The 27,549-nt window shown below is 49.0% G+C and overlaps 2 protein-coding genes across 4 annotated transcripts in view; both read left to right on the top strand.

The window, feature by feature from the left end:
• The window catches only part of LOC144479936 (transgelin-like), a 533,241-nt gene that overhangs the window by 280,992 nt on the left and 224,700 nt on the right, over positions 1–27,549 (top strand). The window lies entirely within an intron of this gene.
• LOC144479932 (platelet-activating factor acetylhydrolase IB subunit alpha2-like) overlaps positions 12,455–27,549 on the top strand; it is a 37,321-nt gene continuing 22,226 nt past the window's right edge. The window contains exon 1 of one of the 3 annotated variants that reach the window (XM_078199006.1): positions 12,455–12,586. Coding sequence is in view for 1 of the 3 variants with exons in the window: in XM_078199004.1 (XP_078055130.1) it covers positions 15,779–15,794 (16 nt within the window). In the remaining 2 variants the exon portion in view is untranslated. Of the gene's footprint in view, positions 12,587–15,722; positions 15,795–27,549 lie in introns of those variants that run through there. The other 2 variants (XM_078199005.1, XM_078199004.1) reach the window with 2 other exon arrangements.

The following is a 27,549-nucleotide window of genomic DNA, read 5'->3' as shown; positions in this document are numbered from 1 at the left end:
AAGCCCAAGGACACACAGGTGTCCTTTCTAATCCCACCTTCCTGCACCCGGCCTATAGCCCTGTAGCTTACAGCAATTAAGGTGCAGATCCAAGTACTTTTTAAAAGAGTTTAGGGTCTCTGCCTCCACCACCAACTCGGGCAGAGAATTCCAGACACCGACCACCTTCTGCGTAAAAACGTTCTTCCTCATGTCCCCTCTACACCTACTGCTACTTATCTTGAATCTATGTCCCCTGGTTCTAGAATTCTCCACCAAGGGAAACAATTTTACCCTGTCCATTCTATCTCTTCCCCTCATAATTTTGCACATCTCTATCGAGTCACCCCTCAGCCTTCACTGTTCCAAGAAAATAACCCCAACCTATCCAACCTCATAGCTACATTTTTCCAGCCCTGGCAACACTCTTGTAAACCTCCTCTACACTCTCTCCAGATCAATTACACCCTTCCCGTAATGTGGTGACCAGAACTGCACACAATACTCCAGCTGTGGCCTCACCAGTGTTTTATATAATTCCAACATTATATACTTACTTTTATATTCTATACCTCTGCCAGTGAAGGACAGCATTCCATATGCCTTCTTTACAACCTTGTCGACTTAGAACCATAGAAAATTACAGCTCAGAAACAGGCCTTTTGGCCCTTCTTGTCTGTGCCGAACCATTTTATGCCTAGTCCCACTGACCTGCACTTGGACCATATCCCTCCACTCCCCTCTCATCCATGAACCCGTCCAAGTTTTTCTTAAATGTTAAAAGTGACCCCACATTTACCACTTTATCTGGCAGCTCATTCCACACTCCCACCACTCTCTGCGTGAAGAAGCCCCCCCTAATATTCCCTTTAAACTTTTCTCCTTTCACCCTTAACCCATGCCCTCTGGTTTTTTTCTCCCCTAGCCTCAGCGGAAAAAGCCTGCTTGCATTCACTCTATCTATACCCATCAAAATCTTATACACCTCTATCAAATCTCCCCTCAATCTTCTACGCTCCAGGGAATAAAGTCCCAACCTATTCAATCTCTCTCTGTAACTCAGCTTCTCAAGTCCCGGCAACATCCTTGTGAACCTTCTCTGCACTCTTTCAATCTTATTTACATCCTTCCTGTAACTAGGTGACCAAAACTGTACACAATACTCCAAATTCGGCCTCACCAATGCCTTATATAACCTTACCATAACACTCCAACTTTTATACTCGATACTCCGATTTATAAAGGCCAATGTACCAAAGACACTCTTTACGACCCTATCCACCTGTGACGTCACTTTTAGGGAATTCTGTACCTGTATTCCCAGATCCCTCTGTTCAACTGCACTCTTCAGAGTCCTACCATTTACCCTGTACGTTCTACTTTGATTTGTCCTTCCAAAGTGCAATATCTCACACTTGTCTGCGTTAAATTCCATTTGCCATTTTCAGCCCATTTTTCTAGTTGGTCCAAATCCCTCTGCAAGCTTTGAAAACCTTCCTCACTGTCCACTACACCTCCAATCTTTGTATCATCAGCAAACTTGCTGATCCAATTGACCACATTATCATCCAGATCATTGATATAGATGACAAACAACAATGGACCCAACACCGATCCCTGCGGCACACCACTAGTCACAGGCCTCCACTCAGAGAAGCAATCCTCCACAACCACCCTCTGGCTTCTTCCATTGAGCCAGTGTCTTATCCAATTTACTACCTCCCCATGTATACCCAGCGACTGAACCTTCCTAACTAACCTCCCATGAGGGACCTTGTCAAAGGCCTTGCTGAAATCCAGGTAGACAACATCCACCGCCTTCCCTTCATCCACTTTCCTGGTAACCTCCTCGAAAAACTCTAATAGATTGGTCAAACATGACCTACCACGCACAAAGCCATGTTGACTCTCCCTAATAAGTCCCTGTCTATCCAAATATTTGTAGATCCTATCCCATATCACACCTTCCAATAACTTGCCCACCACCGACGTCAAACTTACTGGCCGATAATTTCCCGGATTTCTTTTGGAACCTTTTTTAAACAACGGAACAACATGAGCCACCCTCCAATCATCCGGCACCTCCCCCGTGAATACTGACATTTTAAATATGTCTGCCAGGGCCCCTGCAAGTTCAACACTAGCTTCCCTCAAGGTCCGTGGGAATACCCTGTCCGGTCCTGGGGATTTATCCACTCTGATTTGCCTCAAGACAGCGAGCACCTCCTCCCCTTTAATCTGTAACGGTTCCATGACCTCCCTACCAGTTTGCCCTACTTCCGTAGACTCCATGCCCGTTTCCTCAGTAAATACGGATGCAAAAAAACCATTTAGTATCTCCCCCATCTCTTTTGGTTCCATACACAGTCTACCACTCTGGTCTTCAAGAGGACCAATTTTATCCCTCACTATCCTTTTGCTCCTAACATACCTATAGAAGCTCTTTGGATTTTCCTTCAGACTTGAACTGCTACCTTTAAGAACCTGTGTACTTGCACACAAAGATCTCTCACTTCATCTACCCTCTTTAGTACATTCCCATTTATTGTCTGTTCCCTATGACAGTTTGACCTCCCTAAATGCATTATCTCACACTTCTCTATGTTAAATTCCATCTGCCACTTTACCGCCCACTCCACCAACCCATCGATATCCTCTACACACTATCCATAATCTTTGTGACGTCTGCAAATTTTCCAATTGTGCCCCCCGCGTTCACGTCCAAATTGTTAACATGTAACATAAACAGCGAGGGTCCCAACACCAAACCTTGTGGAACACAACTTAAAACAACTTTCCATTGGCAAGGGCATCCATTGACCATTACGCTTCGTTTCCTGAAAGACAGCACCTCTGACAGTGTATTGGAGCATCAGCTTTGACCATTGCACTCAAGCCCTGGAGTGGGACTTGAATCCACAAGCTTGTGACTCATAGATGAGAGAGCTCACAGAATCACAAAATAATTACAGCACTGAAGGAGGCCATTCAGCCCGTCATGTCTGTACTGGCTCTCTGAATAAACATGCACCTCCTGTCATTCCCCCGCCTTCTCCCTGTAACAGTGCACATTCTTCCTTTTCAGATGTGATGAATATCCAGTTCATAGTTTAATATCTTAAGAGGTAATTTTTGATTGTGGGAAGAGTAGTGTTGTAAAGAGTAAGGTAAAATCACTCCTTGCACAGGGCAGACATTTGATTTTTTGATTCAGAGCTAGTGAATGTTAAAGATTGTTAAGAAAAGTTTTCAGTTGTTTCCTGAATAAGGAGTAATTAAATACTAGCATAGAATCAGGAGGAGGCCATTCAGCCCTTCATACTGCTCCACCATTCATTATGATCACGGCTGATCATCCAACTCAAAAGCCTGATCCCGCCTTCCCCCATATCCTATGATCCCTTTCACCCCAAGAGCTATATCCAATTCCTTCTTGAAAACATACAATGTTTTGGCCTCAACTACTTTCTGTGGTAGTGAATTCCACAGGCTGACCACTCTCTGGGTGAAGAAATTTATTCTTATCTCAGTCCTAAGAGGTTTATCCTTCATCCTTAGACCATGACCCCTGGTTCTGGACTCCCCCACCATCGCGAACATCCTTCCTGCATTTACCCTGTCTAGTCCTGTTAGAATTTTATAGGTTTCTATGAAATATGGAGGAATTGCGGCACAGTTTTTGGAATCAGACAATAAATTGTAACCCTGTTTGACCTCCCTAAGTGCAGTACTGATGTGGAGATGCTGGCGTTGGACTAGGCTGGGCACAGTAAGAGGTCTCACAACACTAGGTTAGCCTGATGAAGGAGCAGCGCCCCGAAAGCTCGTGATTCCAAATAAACCTGCTGGACTTTAACCTGGTGTTGTGAGACTTCTTACTAAGTGCAGTACCTCACACTTCTTGATGTTAAAATCCATCTGCCACTTTACTGCCCTCTCCACCTAGATCCCCTGGCACCATTTGAAGAGGGAAGTTTGCCCAGTTGGCCTACTCCTGCTGGTGTTGTGAGACTCCTTACTCTGCCGACCCCAGTCCAACGCTGGCATCTCCACATCATGGCTACCATTAAACAGATGGAGCTCTACTTTTTTTTTACTCTGAACTAGAGAATTTCCTGTGACATTGCCCAGGGAGAATTAGGACGTAATGAATTTCCCTCAGAAAGTATCAGTGCTGCTGGAGGTACAGCTGTGGGAATGTGCAGCTTCTGGGGGCTAATCGTACTCCATCTGGTGGTGATGGCATGCAGTTGCAGGTGCGGGTGCACTTCCAGCAGGGTTTTGTAATGGGAAAGTTTGATCAAGGCGTTACCTAGACCATGTTCTCACACTGGGATTTGTGCAACCATGGGAGTATGCAAAGACATTCTAGGTGGTCCAACGAATAATCAAGCAATTCGCAACAAAAATTAGCCTCCTTCATGATCATAGAATCCCTACAGTGCAGAAGGAGGCCATTTGACCCATCGAGTCTGCACAGACAACAATCCACCCAATAACCCCACACATTTACTCTGCTAATCCCCCTGACACTCAGGGTCAATTTTAGCATGGCCAATCAACCTAACCCGCACATCTTTGGACTGTGGGAGGAAACCGGAGCACCCGGAGGAAACCCACGCAGACACGGGGGGAACATGCAAACTCCACATAGACAGTGACCCGAGCCTGGAATCGAACCCAGGTCTCTGGCTCTGCGAGGCAGCAGTGCTAAGCACTGCGCCACCGTGCCGCCCCTGACATGCAAGCTTTGATCCTGACCAGCGGATCCACCACAGGCCCAATGCACCTTCAGACTGGGGTCAGGCAAGGCTGCGTCATCGCAACAACCCGGATACAAGCAAAATACTGCAGCTGCTGGAAATCTGAAATAAAAACAGAAAATGAACTCAGCAGGTCTGGCAGCATCTGCGGAGGGAGAAACAGAGTCAACGTTTAGGATCTAAATAATCCTTCCGCAGAACTGAAGCAAGGTAGAAGTGTGCAGTGGGAAAGGAAGCGGTAGAGGAAAATCATTCAGGAAGGAACTGAACAATGGATATCATCACCAAGAGCAAGTTGATGCCCAAGCATCGACAGGGAAAGGAGCGCATAGCAACCTAGGCACCCCACTCTCCCGGGCACCCCACCCACCCGGGCACCCCACCCACCCGGGCACCCCACCCACCCGGGCACCTCACCCACCCGGGCACCCCACCCACCCGGGCACCCCACCCACCCGGGCACCCCACCCACCCGGGCACCTCACCCACCCTGGCACCCCACCCACCCGGGCACCCCACCCACCCGGGCATCCCACCCATCCAGGCACCCCACCCACCTGGGCACCCCATTCAACTGGGCACCCCACCCACCTGGGCACCCCACCCACCCGGGCACCCCACCCACCCGGGCACCCCACCCACCCGGGCACCCCACCCATCCAGGCACCCCTCCCACCTGGGCACCCCATTCAACTGGGCACCCCACCCACCTGGGCACCCCACCCACCTGGGCACCCCACCCACCCGGGCACCCCACCCACCCGGGCACCCCACCCACCTGGGCAGCCACCCACCTGGGCACCCCACCCACCTGGGCACCCCACTCACCCGGACACCCCACCCACCTGGGCACCCCACTCACCCGGGCACCACACCAACCCGGGCACCCCACCCACCTGGACACCCCACCCACCTGGGCACCCATCCACCCAGACACCCCACCCACCCGCACACCCCACCCACCCGGACACCCCACCCGCCCACCTGCTCCTCTAGTCGCCGCCTCCCCCATCTTTGACAGTTGGTGCACACTGGGCTCCTCTATCACAGGAGAAGCCATTTCTGGTGTAGAAGCAAGTCACCCTCGATCCTGAGCGATTGCCCGTGAGAGAACGAGACTCTCAAACTCGGGCTTATGCACCCATGGGATTGTCTAGAGACTTTCTCGATGGCCCACAAAATAATCAAGCATCCACAATGAAAATCAGCAACAGTTGGTTGGCAGGTGAGCCAGGAGGTGGGTGTGTCTGCTACATGCGCTAAACAGAATGAGCTTTCTGACCTTGGAGGGGAGAGCACATAGAGGAATATGGAAAAAGCCACAAAAAATTACCAAGCATGGACTCAAAGGGCTGAATAGTCTCTTCCCAAGCCACCATGGGCTGGCACGGTGGCACAGTGGTTAGCACTGCTGCCTCACAGCGCTAGGGACCTGGGTTTGATTCCTGGCTTGGGTCACTGTGTGGAGTTTGCACATTCTCCTCGTGTCTGTGAGGGTTTCCTCCCACAGTCTGAAAGACGTGCTGGTTAGGGTGCACTGGCCGTGCTAAATTCTCCCTCAGTGTACCCGAACAGGCGCCGGAGTGTGGCGACTAGGGGATTTTCACAGTGACTTCATTGTGGTGTTAATGTAAGCTGACACTAATAAATAAGCTTTTAAACAATGACTCTGGACCCTTATTTACCAACTAAAAACAGAAAATAAACTCGGCAGGTCTGGCAGCATCTGTGGAGAGAGAAATAGAGTTAACAGCTAGAGTCCATAGAACCCTACAGTGCAGAAGGAGGCCACTCAGCCCATTGAGTCTGCACCAACTCTCTGACAGAGAACCTTACCCAGGCTCTAACCGTGTAACCCCACATATTTACGCTGCTAATCCCCCTAACCTACACATCTTCAGACACTAAGGGGCAATTAAGCATGGCCATTCCACCTAACCAGCCCATCTTTGGACTGTGGGAGGAAACCGGAGCACCCGGAGGAAACCCACACAGGGGAGAACGTGCAAATTCCACACAGACGGTGACCCGAGGCCAGAATCGAACCCGGGTCCCTGGCGCTGTGAGGCAGCAGTGCTGACCACTGTGCCACCGTGCCGCCCTGAGTCTGTATAAAGTCTCTTCAGACTCAAAATGTTTCTCTCTCCACAGATGCTGCCGACAAAGAACAAATAAAATTACAGCACAGGAACAGGCCCTTCGGCCCTCCAAGCCTGCACCGACCGTGCTGCCCAACTGAACTAAAACCCCCTACCCTTCCGGGGACCATATCCCTCCATTCCCATCCTATTCATGTACTTGTCAAGACGCCCCTTAAAAGTCACTACCGTATCCGCTTCCACTACCTCCCCCGGCAACGAGTTCCAGGCACCCACTACTCCCTGTGTAAAAATCTGCCTCAGACATCTCCTTTAAACCTTGCCCCTCGCACCTTAAACCTGTGCCCCCTAGTAATTGACTCTTCCACCCTGGGAAAAAGCTGAAAAAACCTGCTGAGTTTTTCTCCCCAGAATTTTCTGTGTTTATTTCAGAGTTCCAGCATCCGCAGTGTTTCGCTTCAGTCCCATAGTTATCAAGGCTGGTGGCAGATGCTAGGGGAGTTCATTCTTGCTTAAGAAGTTTTTAAAAAATGTTTAGGTAGTTTGCAATTTAGCCCAAAATATGAGCGTCATGTTTTAGATGCTAATGTTAATCCATTCAGAAAGGGATCCTTCAACCAAAATTGTGGCAGGATACATTAAAAGAGGTAGGTATTACTGCTTTATCATTAAAACGCTGGCACAGTGGTTAGCACTGCTGCCTCACAGCGCCAGGGACCCGGGTTCAATTCTGGCCTCGGGTCACTGTCTGTGTAGAGTTTGCATGTTCTCACCGTGTCTGCGTGAGTTTCCTCCGGGTGCTCCAAAGATCATAGAATCATAGAATCCTACTGTGCAGAAGGAGGCCATTTGGCCCATCACACCTGCACCGACCACAATCCCACCCAGGCCCTATCCCCATAACCCCATGCATTTACCCTAGGTAGTCCCTCAGACACTAAGGGACAATTTTAGCATGGCCAATACACCTAACCCGCACATCTTTGGACTGTGGGAGGAAACCGGAACACCCGGAGGAAACCCACGCAGACACGGGGAGAATGTGCAAACTGATGTGCAGTTTGGGTTGATTGGCCACACTAAATTGTCCCTCAGTGTCCCAAGATATGTAGGTTAAGGTGACTAGTGGGGTAAATACGTAGAGTTACAGGGTAAGAGTCAGTGTAGATTTGATGGCCATATGGCTTCCTTCTGCACTGTAAGGATTCTATCCCAAGATGTGTAGGTTAGATGGATTAGCCATGGTAAATGTGTGGGGTTACAAGGTTAGAGCAGGGGATAGGGCCTGGGTAAGATACATTGTCACAGAGTTGGTACAGACTCGATGGGCCAAATGGTCTCTTCTGCATTGTCGGGAATTATGGTTAATAAGGTGAGGAAGGCAGAGCTGAACTTGGCAGCTGAAATCATGGACTGGCAGAGCCCTGAATATAACTCACAAGGTTACTCCTTGTAAACCTTTGTGGGGTGGCACGGTGACACAGTGGTTAGCGCTGCTATCTCACAGCGCCAGGGACCCAGGTTCGATTCCCGGCTTGGGTCACTGTCTGTACGGAGTCTGCACGTTCTCCCCGAGTCTGCGTGGGTTTCCTCCGTGTGCTCTGGTTTCCTCCCACAGGCCGAAAGGTGTGCTAGTTAAGTGCATTGGCTGTGCTAAATTCTCCCTCCGTGTACCTGAACAGGTGCCAGAGTCTGGCGACTAGGGGATTTTCAGAGTAACTTCACTGCAGTGTGAATGTAAGCCTACTAGTGACACTGATAATGGGGAGACGATGGCCTAGTGGTATTTTACCGCTAGACCATTAATCCAGAAACTCAGCTGATGTTCTGGGGACCTGGGTTCGAATCCCACCACGGCAGATGGTGGAATTTGAATTCAATTAAAAAATTTGGAATTAAGCATCTACTGATGACCATGAAACCATTGTCGATTGTTGGAAAAACCCAATTGGTTCACTAATGTCCTTTAGGGAAGGCAATCTGCCACCCTTACCTGGTCTGGCCTACATGTGACTCCAGAGCCACAGTAATGTGGTTGACTCTCAACTGCCCTTGGCAACTAGGGATGGGCAATAAATGCTGGCCAGCCAGCGATGTCCATGTCCCATGAATGAATAAAAAAACTAATAAATAAAATTTGATTTGATTTTGATTTGATTTATTATTGCCACATGTGTTAACATATAGTGAAAAGTATTGTTTCTTGCGCGCTATACAGACAAAGCATACCATTCATAGAGAAGGAAACGAGAGAGTGCAGAATGCAGTGTTACAGTCATAGCTAGGGTGTAGAGAAAGATCAACTTAATGCAAGGTAAGTCCATTCAAAAGTCTGACGGCAGCAGGGAAGAAGCTGTTCTTGAGTCGGTTGGTACGTGACATTTGTATCTTTTTCCAGACGGAAGAAGGTGGAAGAGAGAATGTCCGGGGAGCGTGGGATCTTTAATTATGCTGGCTGCTTTGCCAAGGCAGCAGGAAGTGTAGACAAAGTCAATGGATGGGAGGCTGGTTTGTGTGATGGATTGGGCTACATTCACGACCTTTTGTAGTTCCTTGCGGTCTTGGGCAGAGCAGGAGCCATACCAAGCTGTGATACAACCAAAAAGAATGCTTTCTATGGTTCATCTGTAAAAGTTGGTGCGAGTTGGGGTGGCACAGTAGCACAGTGGTTAGCACTGCTGCTTCACAGCTCCAGGGACCTGGGTTCGATTCCCGGCTTTGGTCACTGTCTGTGTGGAGTTTGCATATTCTCCTCGTGTCTGCGTGGGTTTCCTCCGGGTACTCCGGTTTCCTCCCAGAGTCCAAAGAAACCAGTGGTGTGCCCCAGGGATCTGTTCTGGGACCCTTGCTGTTTGTCATTTTCATAAATGACCTGGATGAGGAAGTGGAGGGATGGGTTGGTAAGTTTGCCGACGACACGAAGGTTGGTGGGGTTGTGGATAGTCTGGAGGGATGTCAGAAGTTACAGAGGGACATAGATAGGATGCAAGACTGGGCAGATGGACTTCAACCCAGATAAATCCTTGGGGTCCGGGTCCACAGGACTCTAAAATCGGCCCCGCAGGTGGAGGAGGTGGTTAAGAAGGCGTATGGTGTGCTGGCCTTTATCAATCGAGGGATTGAGTTTCGGAGTCCGGGGATAATGATGCAGCTATATAAGACCCTCGTCAGACCCCACTTGGAGTACTGTGCTCAGTTCTGGTCGCCTCATTACAGGAAGGATGTGGAAAAGATTGAAAGGGTGCAGGGGAGATTTACAAGGATGTTGCCTGGATTGAGTGGCATGCCTTATGAGGATAGGCTGAGGGAGCTTGGTCTTTTCTCCTTGGAGAGACGTAGGATGAGAGGTGACCTAATAGAGGTATATAAGATGTTGAGAGGCATAGATCGGGTGGACTCTCAGAGGCTTTTTCCCAGGGTGGAAATGGCTGCTACGAGAGGACACAGGTTTAAGGTGCTGGGGTGTAGGTACAGGGGAAATGTTAGGGGGATGTTTTTCACACAGAGGGTGGTGGGCGAGTGGAATCGGCTGCCGTCAGTGGTGGTGGAGGCAAACTCAATAGGGTCTTTTAAGAGACTCCTGGATGAGTACATGGGACTTAATAGGATGGAGGGTTATAGGTAGGCCTAAAAGGTAGGGATATGTTCGGCACAACTTGTGGGGCCGAAGGGCCTGTTTTGTGCTGTAGTTTTCTATATTTCTTTGTGCAGGTTAGGTTGATTGGCCATGCTAAAATTGCCCCTTAGTGTCCTGGGATGCGTAGATTAGAGGGATTAGCGGGTAAAATATGTAGGGATATGGGGGTAGGGCCTGGGTGGGATTGTGGTCGGTGCAGACTCGATGGGCCGAATGGCCTCTTCCTGCACTGTAGGGTTTCTATGATTTCTATGAGTCGTAGCTGACATGCCAAATTTCCTTAGTCTTCTGAGAAAGTAGAGGCGTTGGTGGGCTTTCTTAACTATAGTGTCGGCATGGGGGGAGCAGGACAGGTTATTGGTGATCTGGACACCTAAAAACTTCAAGCTCTCGGCCATTTCTACTTCTGTTTACTCTGTCCTTTACCAAGTTAGCAGCAATCGGGGTTTTTAAATTTCTGCTCAAGCCACATTTTAAAATAGATGCAGTGATATTTTCAAGCAGGAGGGACTGAGATTGAATGCTGGCAATAGCAGAAGCAGTAAGTAGCCTCACAACACCAGGTTAAAGTCCAACGGGTTTATTTGGTAGCACGAGCTTTTGAAGCGTTGCTCCTTCATCAGGTGAGTGGCAACACTCTGAAAGCTCGTGCTACCAAATAAACCTGCTGGACTTTAACCTGGTGTTGTGAGGCTTCTTACTGTGCTTACCCCAGTCCAACGCCGGCATCTCCACATCATGAATAGCATAAGCGTAAAGGAGAACATGCCCCTGTCTACATCAATGGGGACGAAGTGGAAATGGTGGAGAATTTCACGTTTTTAGATATTCAGATCACCAACAACCTGTCCTGCTCCCCCCATGCCGATACGATAGTTAAGAAAGCCCACCAACGCCTCTACTTTCTCAGAAGACTAAGGGAATCTGGCATGTCAGCTACGACTCTCAGCAAATTTTACAGATGCACCAAAGAAAGCATTCTTTCTGGTTGTATCACAGCTTGGTATGGCTCCTGCTCTGCCCAAGACCGCAGGAAGCTACAAAAGATCATGAATGTCGCCCAATCCATCACGCAAACCAGCCTCCCATCCACTGACTCTGTCTACACTTCCTGCTGCCTCGGCAAAGCAGCCAGCATAATTAAGGACTCCGGACATTCTCTCTTCCACCTTCTTCCGTCGGGATAAAGATACAAAAGTCTGAGGTCAGGTATCAACCGACTCAAGAACAGCTTCTTCCCTGCTGCCATCAGACCTTTGAATGGACCTACCTCGCATTAAGTTGATCTTTCTCTACACCCTAGCTATGACTGTAACACTACATTCTGCACTCTCTCCTTTCCTTCTCTATGAACGGTATGCTTTGTATAGCACACAAGAAACAATACTTTTCACTGTATGTTAATACATGTGACAACAATAAATCAAATCAAATCAGAAACTGCCCTGGTGCTGAGCTCCCCTGGTTAGAAGTCTCAGAACACCAGGTTAAAGTCCAACAGGTTTATTTGATAGCAAAAGCCACTAGCTTTCGGAGCGCTGCCCCTTCGTCAGGTGAGTGGGAGTTCTGTTCACAAACAGGGCATATAAAGACACAAACTCAATTTACAAGATAATGGTTGGAATGGAATAATGGTTGATCGACTCGCATTCCAACCATTATTTTGAGTTTACGTCTTTATATGCCCTGTTTGTGAACACAACCCCCACCGCTTACCTGACGCGCTCCGAAAACCAGTGGCTTGTGCTGCCAAATAAACCTGTTGGACTCTAACCTGCTGTTGTGAGACCTCTTACTGTATTTACCCCCAGTCCAACGTTGGCATCTCCACGTCATGGTCTCCCCCCCCCCACCACCACCAAGTCAGCGAGGGAGACGCATTTCCCAGGAGTGCCGCCGGAGGGCGCTGCGGGAGAGGAGGGGGAGAGCGCACGCGCGGCGGGTGATTGACGGGCGCGGGCGGAAGTGGGTGGAATGCTGTGGTTGCAGGGAGCTTGGATACATTTGTTGCAGAGCCAGGAGAAGGCCAGGGAAGGAAGAGATTGAAGTGGATACAGAGGGAGGCCAAGTGGATACATCTCAAGCCCGCCCTCCCCCTCCTTACACAGGTATCAGCTCCCCTCACACCTGGGGCCCCCAGAATGGAGCTGGCCGCCCCCCCCCCCAGGGCCAGAGATACCTGCTGCTGCTGCAGCGGGTGGGCCTCCTCAGGCAGGATGCACACTCCAGCTCTGTGGCATTGTTACGTCTTTATTTCCACCCCCCCCCCCAAAAAAAAACATTTTAAAAAATAATATCTCCTGTCTAAACTGTACGAATCCTCTGTCGAGGTTTGAACAGTAGCTTTCTGTGTGATCTCTGCCTGGATCCTGAGAGAGGGAAGGGCTGGATGGGGGGGGGGGGGTGGAATAAAACCCAATTTCTAGCAATTAAACAAAATGCTTGCTGTGTGAGGGGGGAGGGCTTTAACCTGGTGTTGTCAGACTTCTTACTGAGGGGGTGAAGGCAGTGTCTGCACGTACAAGCAGCCACTCCAAGCCTTACTCTGGGCTTTTTAAAAGAAAATATTATTTTCTTTCTAGGCCTGGGGTTTTTCAAACTGATGAGATGTATTGGGCATGGCTGTCTTTTTTGAGGAATGACCCCCTTGCCCAGGACTGGCTATTGTCAGGTTGGTTGCTGTATTTGCGGGGGGGGGGGGGGCATTTACAAAATATCTCACTTGGATTCCGGAGTATTTGGTGGGTGGCACTGCTGCCTCACAGCTCCAGGGACCTGGGTTCGATTCCCGGCTTGGGTGACTTGTCTGTGTGGAGTTTGCACGTTCCCCCCGTGTCTGTGTGGGTTTCCTCCGGGTGCTCCGGTTTCCTCCCACAGTCCAAAGATGTGCGGGTTAGGTGCATTGGCCATGCTAAATTGACCCCTGGTGTCCTGGGATGTGTAGGTTAAAGGGATTAGCGGGGTAAATATGTGGGGTTACGGGGATAAGGTCTAGGTGAGATTGTTGTCAGTGAATACTTGATGGACCGAATGGTCTCCTCCTGCACTGTAGGGTTTCTATGATTCTTTCGATGGAGTAAGTGAAACTTTGGCACCTATCTCTGCTGTCCCTTGTCTGTAAGTGTTTGTCATTGATTCTGGGTTTTTACAATGGGAAACTATTCATTTGTCACTAATATTCTTTATGAAGCAAATATAGGCGAATTAAAGTAATTATGTAGGTCATTATAAAAGAGTTGAGGTATTTTATTAGTTTTATTTGGGAATTTTCCTTGGCAAGATTGGATAATGTGTTCGCTGTTAATCTGGGCGGGCGGCACAGTGGTTAGCACTGCTACCTCACAGCGCCAGGGCCCCGGGTTCAATTCCTGGCTTGGGCCACTAACTGTGTGGAGTTCGCACGTTCTCCCCGTGTCTGCGTGGGTTTCCTCCAGGTGCTCTGGTTTCCCTCCCGCAGTCCAAAGATGTGTAGGTTAGGTTGATTGGCCATGGTAAATTGCCCTTCAAGCGTCAGACAGACTCGCTAGGGTAAATGCATGGGGTTGCAGGGATAGGGCCTGGGTGGGATTGTGGTCGGTGCTGACTTGATGGGCCGAATGGCCTCTTTCTGCTCTGTAAGGATTCTATGATTCTATGAATGTGGATGTTTGCTCTTGAAATGTGTGTCTCCAATCCAATTAAATGTGAAGTGTTTTGGTGGAACCCATAATTTTATTTTGCCTGTATAATTACTTTTGTTTAAATGGTTGCGTGATCAGGAGGGGGCCGCAGAGCCCGATAGAGCTAGATTTAACATCAATACAGGTCATCATTAACCCGAGGGTGATTCTCTTGTCTCTGTCATTTAAATTCAGCTTTAATGCATAGGCAACTTTTCGAAAGCAGTTCCCCTCTTGGGCATTAATAATCTGAATACAATTTTCATAAAATCGGAAATAACAGATTGCCGAAAATAAAGGAGTAACTACAGGTCCTTTCCAATTTTTTTTAAAATTGGGGCTAAGGATAAATGAGATATCCTTTTTCTAACGTCATGGTTTCATTCCAGGGATGATGCATTCCTGTACAGCAGCAAGGTACTTCTATAGCACCTTTTAATGTACTGAAGCATCCCAGGGTGCTTTGCAGGATCATTGTCAATCAAAGCGTGGTGGAATAAAGTGAATGCTCTGCCCAAGATGAGGGGATTCAGACTGTCCGCCGCACATGTTGAGGGCATGCTGGCAACCATTAGTTGTTAACTGAGAGCCCTCAATGAAGACTCAGGCTGCAGGGTAGCACCCGAGCATCAGTGAGAAAATCCAGATGAATCAGGGAGTGACGAGCTTAGTTTTGACAAGTCTGAAGATTGTAGGTGGGACTGAGGGAGACGAGGACCCCTCAGCTTTGGGGATGTGTTGGAGGAAGAGGCTGTATGATGAAACTTTTCAACATAGTGAACCTGGAGATCGTGAGGGCCATTTTTAACTTTGCCCTCCAGATAATAAACCAGTGGCCTAAACATTTTCCTAAACAGTGGAACTGAAAATGACTCCCCTTATCAGTGGTCAGCACTGCTGCCTCACAGCGCCGGGGACCCAAGTTCATTTCTGGCCTCGGGTGCTATCTGTGTGGAGTTTGCATATTCTCCCCGTGTCTGCGTGGGTTTCCTCCAGGTACTCCCGTTTCCTCCCACAGTCCAAAGATGTGCTGGTTAGGTGGATTGGCCATGCTAAGTTGCCCCTTAGTGTCAGGGGGTTAGCAGGGTAAATGCGTGGGATTGGGGGGATAGGGCCTGGGTGGGATTGTGGTCGGTGCAGGTTTGATGGGCCGAATGGCCTCCTTCTGCACTGTCGGGATTCTATGATTCTATCCTATCTCTCAATTTCTAATCTTCATTGTGTGAATAACTGAATTTGGCAAAATTGGGAATTTAATAGAATTTATGGCATGCGGACAGTCCACTGGTCCATACCAGTGTTTATCCTCTACAGAACTGTTCTTTTACTTTATTCATTCATTCATTCATGTAATGTGGGTGTCTCTGGCAAGGACAGAATTTATTGCCCATCTTTAATAGTGCTTGAGATGGTGATCTGCCTTCTTGAACCATTACAGTGTTTGAGGTGAAGGTTCCACCACGGTGCTGTTAGGCAGGGAATGCCAAGAGTAGCCTGTTCAAGTCTTTTGTTGCTGACTGTCTTAGGTTCTGGCATCATCCTTCCACCGCTTTTTTTCTTTGGCTCCCAGTGTGTCTTGATTTTTGGGGACCAGAACCATGCAAGGTACTCGAGTGTGATGTTAGGCAGTCCAACATATTAATGTGTTTTGATGAAGGTGAGTTAGAAGAACCGCAGCATCACGCAATCCCGTTCAGGACTGATGGCGCGAGAATGTGAGTGTTGTTTGTTAATGCAGATGAACAGATGGTAACTTTTCCAGTGTGTAACGCTTTAATTGTGAATCCTCTGTCAATCTGTGCATCAGTGCAGATGCTACAGCATGGGAGGGTTGGCAAGATGGTGGAATCCAGTGTAGTTGGATGGTGTTCAAGGTCTAAAGCTACTGTGCAGTCAGCTGGTTAATGTGTATTACCTCGCTCGATGGTTTATAGATCTTGAAGCTTGAGACTCCACACTCGGTGAAAGACAAAAAAACCTTGTCACTACCGTTGTCTGATCTGAGAAGTGCATGGATATTAAAGGAAGCGTTTGTGGGGATAATTTTCTCATGAGTATAAATGTTAAAAAGCGTGAAAAACAGCATGTCATTAAGTAACTAGGCTGTGGGGATGCAGCTTCAGGCTCCAATGTCAAGGGAAAGTTATGGAGATGACACTAGGAAGGAGGAGCTGATGAACGTCAGGCACAGTTTTGGTCCCTTTATTTGAGGAAAGATGTCGTGGCGTTGGAGGCAGTTCAGAGGAGGTTCACCAGATTGATTCCGGGGATGAGGGGTTTGCCGGATGAAGAGAGATTGAACAGTTTAGGCCGATACTCTCTGGAATTTAGAAGAATGAGGGGAGATCAAATTGAGGTAAACAAGATGATAAACGGTATGGATAAAGTAGACGTGGAGCGGACGCTTCCTCTTGTGGGGCATTCTAGGACGAGAGGTCACACTCTTAGGATAAGGGGCAGCAAATTTAAAACAGAGTTGAGGAGAAACTACTTCTCCCGAACGGTTGTGAATCTGTGGAATTCGCTGCCCCAAAGTGCGGTGGATGCTGGGACAGTGAGTACATTTAAGGAGGGGTTAGACAGATTTTTAATTGGTAATGGGTTGAAGGGCTATGGGGAGAAGGCAGGAAAATGGGGATGAGGAACATATAAACCATGATCGAATGGTGGAGCGGACTCGATGGGCCGAATGGCCTAATTCTGCTCCTATATCTTATGAACTCTGTGTGTTCAAAGTATTGTATGGAGTCACCCTCACTGTGCCTTCCAGCAGCTCAATCAAACTGCCTAACCTAGGCCTTTTTTAATATTATTTTTCATACTTCTTCTGGTGCATGGGTCCAGTTTGTCACCTAATGTGATCAGGCTCTCAATTTTTCCTGTGTCACTGAGTTGGTGTCGGGGTGGGGGTGGAGTGAGTGGGTGGGCAGTCACGTGCTGTGCTCTCTCTGCCTTCCAGGCGGAGTCTGAGAGCCAGGACAGGCATGTTTCTTTTTGTTCTTCTTCCTTGATTTGTGGGGAGGTGACATTTCCGGGAACTTTATCGTGGTGTAAACTGACTGTGTGCGTGAGTTACTTCTGTGTGTGTGTGTGTATACACGTGTGTGTGTGCGTATGCACGTGTGTGTGTGCGTATGCACGTGTGTGTGTGCGTATGCACGTGTGTGTGTGCGTATGCACGTGTGTGTGTGCGTATGCACGTGTGTGTGTATGCACGTGTGTGTGTGTATGCACGTGTGTGTGTGTATGCACGTGTGTGTGTGTATGCACGTGTGTGTGTGTATGCACGTGTGTGTGTGTATGCACGTGTGTGTGTGTATGCACGTGTGTGTGTGTGTATGCACGTGTGTGTATGCACGTGTGTGTGTGTGTATGCACGTGTGTGTGTGTGTATGCACGTGTGTGTGTGTATACACGTGTGTGTGTGTATGCACGTGTGTGTGTGTATGCACGTGTGTGTGTGTATGCACGTGTGTGTGTGTATGCACGTGTGTGTGTGTATGCACGTGTGTGTGTGTATGCACGTGTGTGTGTATGCACGTGTGTGTGTGTATGCACGTGTGTGTGTGTATGCACGTGTGTGTGTGTATGCACGTGTGTGTGTGTATGCACGTGTGTGTGTGTATGCACGTGTGTGTGTATGCACGTGTGTGTGTGTATGCACGTGTGTGTGTGTATGCACGTGTGTGTGTGTATGCACGTGTGTGTGTGTATGCACGTGTGTGTGTGTATGCACGTGTGTGTGTGTATGCACGTGTGTGTGTGTATGCACGTGTGTGTGTGTGTGCACGTGTGTGTGTGTGTGCACGTGTGTGTGTGCACGTGTGTGTGTGTGTGCACGTGTGTGTGTGTGTGCACGTGTGTGTGTGTGTGCACGTGTGTGTGTGTGCACGTGTGTGTGTGTGCACGTGTGTGTGTGCACGTGTGTGTGTGCACGTGTGTGTGTGCACGTGTGTGTGTGCACGTGTGTGTGTGCACGTGTGTGTGTGTATGCACGTGTGTGTGTGTATGCACGTGTGTGTGTGTATGCACGTGTGTGTGTGTATGCACGTGTGTGTGTGTATGCACGTGTGTGTGTGTATGCACGTGTGTGTGTGTATGCACGTGTGTGTGTGTATGCACGTGTGTGTGTGTATGCACGTGCACGTGTGTGTGTCTACACGTGCACGTGTGTGTGTGTATACACGTGCACGTGTGTGTGTGTATACACGTGCACGTGTGTGTATACACGTGCACGTGTGTGTATACACGTGCACGTGTGTGTATACACGTGCACGTGTGTGTATACACGTGCACGTGTGTGTATACACGTGCACGTGCGTGTGTGTATACACGTACGTGTGAGTACACGCGCGTGTGTGTACACGCGCGTGTGTGTACACGCGCGTGTGTGTACACGCGCGTGTGTGTACACGCGTGTGTGTGTACACGCGTGTGTGTGTACACGTGTGTGTGTGTGTACACGTGTGTGTGTGTGTACACGTGTGTGTGTGTACACGTGTGTGTGTGTGTACACGTGTGTGTGTGTGTACACGTGTGTGTGTACACGTGTGTGTGTGTACACGTGTGTGTACACGTTTGTGTGTGTGTGTGTACACGTTTGTGTGTTTGTATACATGTGTGTGTGTTTGTATACACGTGTGTGTGTGTATACACGTGTGTGTGTGTATACACGTGTGTGTGTGTATACACGTGTGTGTGTGTATACACGTGTGTGTATACACGTGTGTGTATACACGTGTGTGTATACACGTGTGTGTGTGTATACACGTGTGTGTGTGTATACACGTGTGTGTGTGTATACACGTGTGTGTGTGTATACACGTGTGTGTGCGTGTGCGTATGCACGTGTGCGTATGCACGTGTGCGTATGCACGTGTGCGTGCGTATGCGTGTGTGCGTGCGAATGCACGTGTGTGCGTGCGAATGCACGTGTGTGCGTGCGTATGCACGTGTGTGTGTGCGTGCGTGCGTGTGCGTGCGTATGCGCGCGTGCGTGCGTATGCGCGCGTGCGTGCGTATGCGCGCGTGCGTATGCACGTGTGCGTGCGTATGCACGTGTGCGTGCGTATGCACGTGTGCGTGCGTATGCACGTGTGTATGCACGCGTATGCACGTGTGTGTATACACGTGTGTGTGTACACGTGTGTGTGTGTGTACTCGTGTGTGTGTGTGTACTCGTGTGTGTGTGTGTGTGTGTGTGTGTACACGTGTGTGTGTGTGTACACGTGTGTGTGTGTGTGTACACGTGTGTGTGTGTGTACACGTTTGTGTGTGTGTACACGTGTGTGTGTGTGTACACGTGTGTGTGTGTGTACACGTGTGTGTGTATACACGTGTGTGTGTATACACGTGTGTGTACACGTGTGTGTGTATACACGTGTGTGTGTGCATGTGCGAATGCACGTGTGCGTATGCGTGTGTGCGTGCGAATGCACGTGTGTGCGTCCGTATGCACGTGTGTGCGTGCGAATGCACGTGTGTGCGTGCGAATGCACGTGTGTGCGTGCGTATGCGCGTGTGCGTGCGTATGCGCGTGTGCGTGCGTATGCGCGTGTGCGTGCGTATGCGCTTGTGCGTGCGTATGCACGCGTATGCAAGTGTGTATGCACGTGTGTGTATACACGTGTGTGTGTGTGTATACACGTGTGTGTGTATACACGTGTGTGTGTGTACACGTGTGTGTACACGTGTGTGTGTACACGTGTGTGCGTATACACGTACACGTGTGTGTGCGTATACACGTACACGTGTGTGTGCGTGTACACGTGTGTGTGCGTATACACGTACACGTGTGTGTGCGTATACACGTACACGTGTGTGTGCGTATACACGTACACGTGTGTGTGCGTATACACGTACACGTGTGTGTGCGTATACACGTACACGTGTGTGTGCGTATACACGTACACGTGTGTGCGTATACACGTACACGTGTGTGCGTATACACGTACGTGAATGTGTGTGTGCATACACGTGTGCGTGTGCACATGTGCGTGTGTGTGCGCGTGTGTGTGTGTGCGCGTGTGTGTGTGTGTGCGCGTGTGTGTGTGTGCGCGTGTGTGTGTGTGCGCGTGTGTGTGTGTGCACGTGTGTGCGTGTGCACGTGTGTGTGCACGTGTGTGTGTGTGTGCACGTGTGTGTGTGCGTGTGCACGTGTGTGAGTGCGTGTGCACGTGTGTGTGCGTGTGCACGTGTGTGTGCGCGTGTGCACGTGTGTGTGTGCGTGTGTGCATGTGCACGTGTGCGTGTGCACGTGTGTGTGTGCGTGTGCACGTGTGTGTGTGCGTGTGCACGTGTGTGTGTGCGTGTGCACGTGTGTGTGTGCACGTGTGTGTGCATGTGTGTGTGCACGTGTGTGTGCACGTGTGTGTGCGTGTGCACGTGTGTACGTGCGTGTGCACGTGTGTACGTGTGCGTGTGCACGTGTGTGTGTGCGTGTGCACGTGTGTGTGTGCGTGTGCACGTGTGTGTGTGCGTGTGCACGTGTGTGTGTGCGTGTGCACGTGTGTGTGCACGTGTGTGTGTGCACGTGTGTGTGCATGTGTGTGCGTGTGCGCGTGCATGTGCGCGTGTGCGCGTGCATGTGCGCGTGTGTGTGTGCGCGTGTGCACGTGTGTGTGTGCGTGTGCACGTTTGTGTGTGCGTGTGCACGTGTGTGTGTCCGTGTGCACGTGTGTGTGTGCGTGTGCTCGTGTGTGTGCGCGTATGCACGTGTGTGTGTGTGCACGTGTGTGTGTGTATGCACGTGTGTGTGTGTATGCACGTGTGTATGCACGTGTGTGTGTATGCACGTGTGTGTGTATGCACGTGTGTGTGTGTATGCACGTGTGTGTGTGTATGCACGTGTGTGTGTGTATGCACACGTGTGTGTGTGTATGCACACGTGTGTACGTGCGTACACGTGTGTGCGTGCGTACACGTGTGTGCGTGCGTACACGTGTGTGCGTGCGTTCACGTGTGTGCGTGCGTTCACGTGTGTGCGTGCGTTCACGTGCGTGCGTACACGTGCGCGCGTGTACACGTATGTGCGTGTGTGTGTACACGTGTGCGCGCGTGTGTGTACACGTGTGTGTGTGTGTGTACACGTGTGTGTGTGTATACACGTGTGTGTGTGTATACACGTGTGTGTATACACGTGTGTGTGTATACACGTGTGTGTGTATACACACGTGTGTGTATACACACGTGTGTGTATACACGCGTGTGTGTATACACGCGTGCGTGTGTGTGTATACACGTGTATGTGTGCATACATGTGTGTGTGCATTTGCACATATGTCTTACTGCTGTGTGTGTGCGTATGTCTTACTTCTGTCTGTGTGTTACTTGTGCTGACTTGCGTCCTATCATTTGCCGCAGAGATAATCCGCCCCCCCCCCCCCCCCCCCCGATGTAAAGTCACAGAGATTCTTATAGGTTATGCAGCCCAAGGATGTTCCAACAATAAGTCAACCTGGACAAAAAAAGCCAAGAGGCAGATAGGAGATGGAGCACTCTGCAGATAACTTGATATCATAAAATTTCTATTTGGCGAGCCTTAAATTCCACACAGAATGTCACTAACCCATAAACCAGTGGTGGGCAACCCGCAACCCGGGGGCCATAGGCGGCATGGTAGCACAGTGGTTAGCACTGCTGCTTCACAGCTCCAGCGACCTGGGTTCGATTCCCGGCTTGGGTCACTGTCTGTGTGGTGTTTGCACATTCTCCTCGTGTCTGCGTGGGTTTCCTCCGGGTGCTCCGGTTTCCTCCCACAGTCCAAAGATGTGCGGGTTAGGTTGATTGGCCACGTTAAAGTTGCCCCTTAGTGTCCTGAGATGTGCAGCTCAGAGGAATTAGTGGGTAAATATGTAGGGATATGGGGGTAGGGCATGGGTGGGATTGTGGTTGGTACAGACTCGATGGGCCAAATGGCCTCTTTCTGTACTGTCGGGTTTCTCTGATTCTCTGATATGCGGCCCGTCTGGGTTCTGAGTGAGGCCCCACGAGACATTTTATTGACCCTTGCCTATGTGCGCGGTTGCCACATTCCGCTGAGTTCCGTCCGTGTCGTTTTTTTTCCTACTGACGTGACTGAAATGATTCTCACGTAAAGCAAGGGTGAGTGAAGTGAGGTGTGTGCTGATTGCTCACAACATCGACTGTGCGAACCGTGTCAATATTTATTTTGTTTTTTATCATTTGAAGTTGATGAGAGTTCTATTAATATATAAATTGAGCATTTTCTATAACTCATTATTAACTATTCAATGTGTATTAAGCATATTTAATCTTATTCATGGTATCATGGTTAGCGAAGAAACCTGATTTCAATCTTGTTGCCCACTGAGATGAAGGAGGGCCACTCATGCGGTTCACTCATTAGCCTAGGTTGCCCATCACTGACTTTGGGCGGGATTTTACGGCCCCGCTCGAGCCGGACCGGAAATTCCTGCCCGAGGCCAACGGACATTTCCGTTGTCCGCCCCTCGCCCACTCACTAGCCTCGGCTGTCCACCACTGATTTAAACTATCCTCTTCCTGGGGTGTTTCGATCTCTTGCAACTTCTGGCGTGGTTAAGAGGCAGCAACTGCAAAGTTGGCACTCGGGCTTTAGTGGATGTGAGACATTGTAATATTTTAGAACTGGTCGTGTACACATCAGTTCAGAGTTTGACCTTCTAATCCCAAGCTGTGTCTCTGGATGGCGTTTACGGTTATGGGTGAAATACTGAGAGTTGCAGCAATGCCCCTCCTAGTGGGAAGTGCATTATTAAGCAGAGAGTTTAGGCTACCTTGCAGGAAACAGACTGGTTACTGCTGAGATTCAGGGCTGGCCTTTCACCTTTTTGTTGTATTCATTTGTGGGACATGGGCATCGCTGGTTGGCCAGCATTTATTGCCCATCCCTAGTTGCCCTTGTTCAGAGGGCAGTTGAGAGTCAACCATATTGTTGTGACTCTGGAATCACATGTAGGCCAGACCAGGTAAGGACGGCAGATTTCCTTCCCTAAAGGACATTAGTGAACCAGATGGCTTTTTTCCGACAGTCGACAATGGTTTCATGGTCACCAGTAGATTTTAATTCCAGATCTTTTTTTTGTATTGAATTCAAATTCCACCATCTGCCGTGGCAGGATTCGAACCCGGGTCCCCACAACATTAGCCGAGTTTCTGGATTAGTAGTCTAGCGATCATGCCACTAGGCCATCGCCTCCCCACCTCCCAAGACCTGAGATCAAATCTAGCTTGGATTGACAGGATGGAAGTCCCCTGTGCCTGCTGGCTGAAGGCCCCCTTACGTGAAATGAATTTAGCAGTCTCAGCACGGGGCAGCACGATGGCACCAGAGGTCAGCACGGGGCAGAACGATGGCATCAGAGGTCAGCAATGCTACCTCACACAGCCAGGGACCCAGGTTCGATTCTGACTTTGGGTGGCTGTCTGTCTGGGGTTTGCACGTTCTCCCCGTGTCTGCGTGGGTTTCCTCCCACAGGGTCCAAAGATGTGCAGGTTAGGTGAGTCGGCCATGCTAAATTGCCCCTTAGCGTCCAAAGATATGTAGGTTAGGTGGGATCAGCCATGCTAAATGCGTGCGGGTTACAGGGATAGTGTGAGGGGGCCTGGGAATGATACTCTGTCGGAAAGTGGGTGCCGGCGCGATGGGCTAAATAGCTTCTTCTGCATTGTCGGGATTTGATCCCGTGATTTGATTCTGGAAATCACGAACCCACAGGACAAAACTCAGCCCAAATTTGGAAATCTCCCCCAGAGGCCACAAATAGGAAAGATCGCACAGGAGCAGTGCAAGACTCTGTCCTGAGCAAACACATTATTACATAGAAGATAGGAGCAGCAGGAGGCCATTTGGCCCTTCGACCCTGCTCTGCCATTCATCACAATCATAGCTAATCATCCAACTCAATAGCCTAATCCTGCTTTCTCCCCATAACCTTTGATCCCATTCGCCCCAAGTGCTATATCCAGCCGCCTCTTGAATACATTCAATGTTTTGGCATCAACTACTTCCTATGGTAATGAATTCCACAGGCTTACCACTCTTTGGGTGAAGAAATGTCTCCTCATCTCCGTCCTAAATGGTCTCCCCTGAATCCATGGGGCAATTATTCTGTTTCTGACAGTGCTGTAGCTGACCTGGGAGTCCAGGTACCTAAAAATGGGAGTATTTTATTTCTCAGCACAGATAGCCGAATCCTTTTATAAGCAGCAACTGTGCCATCATAACTGTTCTTAAATCTTATTGGAGCAAGTGTGAGTCGGTATGGATTCCAGAACTATGTAGAAGCTTAGTGTCAACACAACGTTGTTCTGGCTTGTCAGAATTGCTACAATAGTCAATAATGGAGACAGACATGGAATGTTTTGAGTGCAGCAGGATAGATATTTTTGGGTTTGTACACTGCATTACTCAGACAGAATTTTGAGTTGTTAAAATAGTGAAAAGTATAAAATGGCAGCTAGGTGTCTTAACAACAATTCTGGTTTTTTTTTAAAAAGCGTCAAAGACTAATTCACTGACAGGCAGTAGAAGCAAAGGAATTGCTGTGTTAACTGCTTTGGCAGCAGGCCTGGTGAAGGATTTTGCAGTCGTGCCGTGGTGCTAGCAGTCACTGGTCTACCTCCAAGCCGTGGTTTGATCTGCCCTGTTGGTGTCTTGTAAATTGTGCGTTTAGCCAAGTGTGGTGAAGATGTGGCAGCGGGCTTGCTACTCTGACCTAATGACCAAGACAGCTTGGCGTCTGGCTGTATAATGTGTGCACTGCCTCTGGACCCCTGCTGCAGTGCTTCAGCAAGTCTCCTATACCTGACTTATATCCTCTGTCTGTCTTTTATTTCTGGTGTGTTGGCTTTTCCATGCAGTGCATCAGAATGACAAAGTGCCTGAATTTGACTGGCCAGACATATCACCCGCGCAACCAAAGATGACATGCATGGGGGGGGGGGGGGGGGGGGGGGAGGTGTGTCTTCCCGGTTTATATTTTCCTGACTGGTTTCACCCTCTTTATTTTGCTCCATTTTTTTCTCTCCTCCCACGCTCTCCAGCCACATTTTCTCTCCAGCTGTATTCTTTTAGTTATTTCACCCCCTCTCTTCCCTTGGCTTCTGTGTCCCTCGCTTTTACTTTTCCCTTTTATCGCACCTTGACTTTTCCATGGCAGGAATTGATCGCGGACCCGAGGGATTTCTTGCAGAAAAATCTGAGGCTTTGACTGAGAGCGAGTGCCAAGGACAGTGAATCTCCTTGAGCTTCCCTAGTGTCCTCCTTTTGATCGGTAAAAGTACAAGGAGAAAGGATAGGCGGGTAGCCGGAGTCAGATAACAAGGCACCGGAGAGGATCCCCTGCCAAGCTGGACATTTCCAATGATGGTCTTTTGGCAATTCTGCAACTAAATGATTGGCCGAAGACATTTGATGAGATGTTTGAATGTACTGACGATCTGTAATTGGTTGCAGGAAGAATGGGATAGGTTAGCAGAATGGCAGATATTGTGGTTAAATGTGAAGCAATAACGGGTATGTAGACTCGATGAAAAGAGTTCTCATTGATGGGGGCAGCAACTGTTTATCACTTTACAACCTTAACCATTCTTTACCTAGAAGGTAGAAAGACAACCTTTTCATCTATATATTCTTCATGACTGTGGGACATCCCAAAGGAATTAACAGCCAATATATATATTTTTTGAAGAATAATCGCTGTTGTATTCTAGGCCAATTTGTGCACAGCAAGCTTCCATGAACAGCCATATGATATCCAGATAAACTTCTTCACTGATATTGATCAAGGAATATATTTAGTCTAGGTTTCTCTGGGCGAACGCCTCTCCCCTTCCTCTGAGATTGCTGATCAGACCTCGGTTTAATGTCTCATCCCAAAGGTAGCACCTCTGACTGTGCAGTCCTCCTGCAGCCCTACACTGGAGTGTTAGCCTCCAACTTGTGCTCCAGTCTCTGGAGTAGGACTCGAGCCACAATATTCTGCCCCAAGAGGGGAGAGCGCAAGTCTCCAGTATGTCACTGTTAATGGTGACACTCCCTCACTGTTTAAATAAATCTAGTTTATTAACCTAAGCCATTGTTTGATCTGCATTCTGAGGTGGGTTTAAGATCAAGTAAGGGCTTGCTGCACATTGGAGTGGTATGAGATTCTGAACCAAAGATAATTCCCATCGACACGCTCCCCCACTCTTTTCCACCCCCCCTCCACCCCCCCAAAAAGAACCGACAGCAAAGGAGAATGCACAAGGACACAGTTCCACAAATGCTGGCCCATCACCACAATTTCCCCAAGTCTCCATTCTTAACCTGAGAGTCTACATGAATGGTGGGCAACCTGTAGCCTGGGGGCCACGTGTGGCCCTTCCGGGTTCTGAGTGAGGCCCCACGAGACATTTTGTTCACCGTTGCCCATGTGCGGGTTTGCCACATTCTACTGATCTCTGTTTTTTTCCTGCCAGCTTAACTGAAGTGATACGTGGGTAAAACAAGGGTGAGTGAAGTGGGGTGCGTGCTGATCGCTCACAACATTGACTGTGAGAGCCGTGCGCTCCCTCTGTGTCCAAAGTGTAAATATTTCTTTTGTTTTTACCATTTGAAGTTGGTGAGAGTTCTATTAATATATAAATGATTAAGCATTTTCTATAACTCATTATGAAATATTCAGCGTGTATTAAATGTATTTAATCTTATTCATGGGGTCATGCTTAGTGAACAAGCCTGATTTCAATCTTGCGGCCCACTGAGATGAAGGAGGGCCACTTATGCGGCCCACTCACTAGCCTAGCTTGCCCATCGACAATGCATCTTGATAGACTATTTGGCTGTTGGGTGCATCACACCCATGTTCTCCTTGCTGCATATCCACCTGTGTGCCTTTTCCAGCCTCGGTCACTGGATGGCACAGTGGTTAGCACTGTTGCCTCTCAGCGCCAGGGGCCGGGTTCAATTCCAGCCTCGGGTCACCATCTGTGCAGAGTTTGCACATTCTCCCCGTGTCTGCATGGGTTTCCTCCCACACTCCAAAGATGTGTGGGTTAGGTGGATTGGCCATGCTAAATTGCCCCTTTGTATCAGGGGGTTCACAGGGTAAATGCCATTGGGGTTATGGGGATAGGGGCTGGGTGGGATTGTGGTCGGTGCAGACTCGATGGGCCAAATGGCCTCCTTCTGCACTGTAGGGATTCCCTTCTCTCTCTGATTAGCACTGGGTGAATCTTTCCTTTCCTTCCCACCCCAATTCATTCTCAACTGCTGCTGTGATTGATATAGGGAGCAAATTACTGAATGATGCATGTTCTCTTGTGATAGTAGTATTCAAAATCACCAGTGGAATACATTTTATTTTGGCTATCGATTGTTAGTTTATGCAGTATTTATGAGCTGGTGCTGCGTAGGCAGAGATCTCTGC

This window comes from Mustelus asterias, chromosome 27 (assembly GCF_964213995.1).
Source record: "Mustelus asterias chromosome 27, sMusAst1.hap1.1, whole genome shotgun sequence".
NCBI lineage: Eukaryota > Metazoa > Chordata > Chondrichthyes > Carcharhiniformes > Triakidae > Mustelus > Mustelus asterias.
The sequence above is the reverse complement of the archived record's forward strand: the minus strand, read 5'-3'. Positions and strand labels throughout refer to the sequence as shown.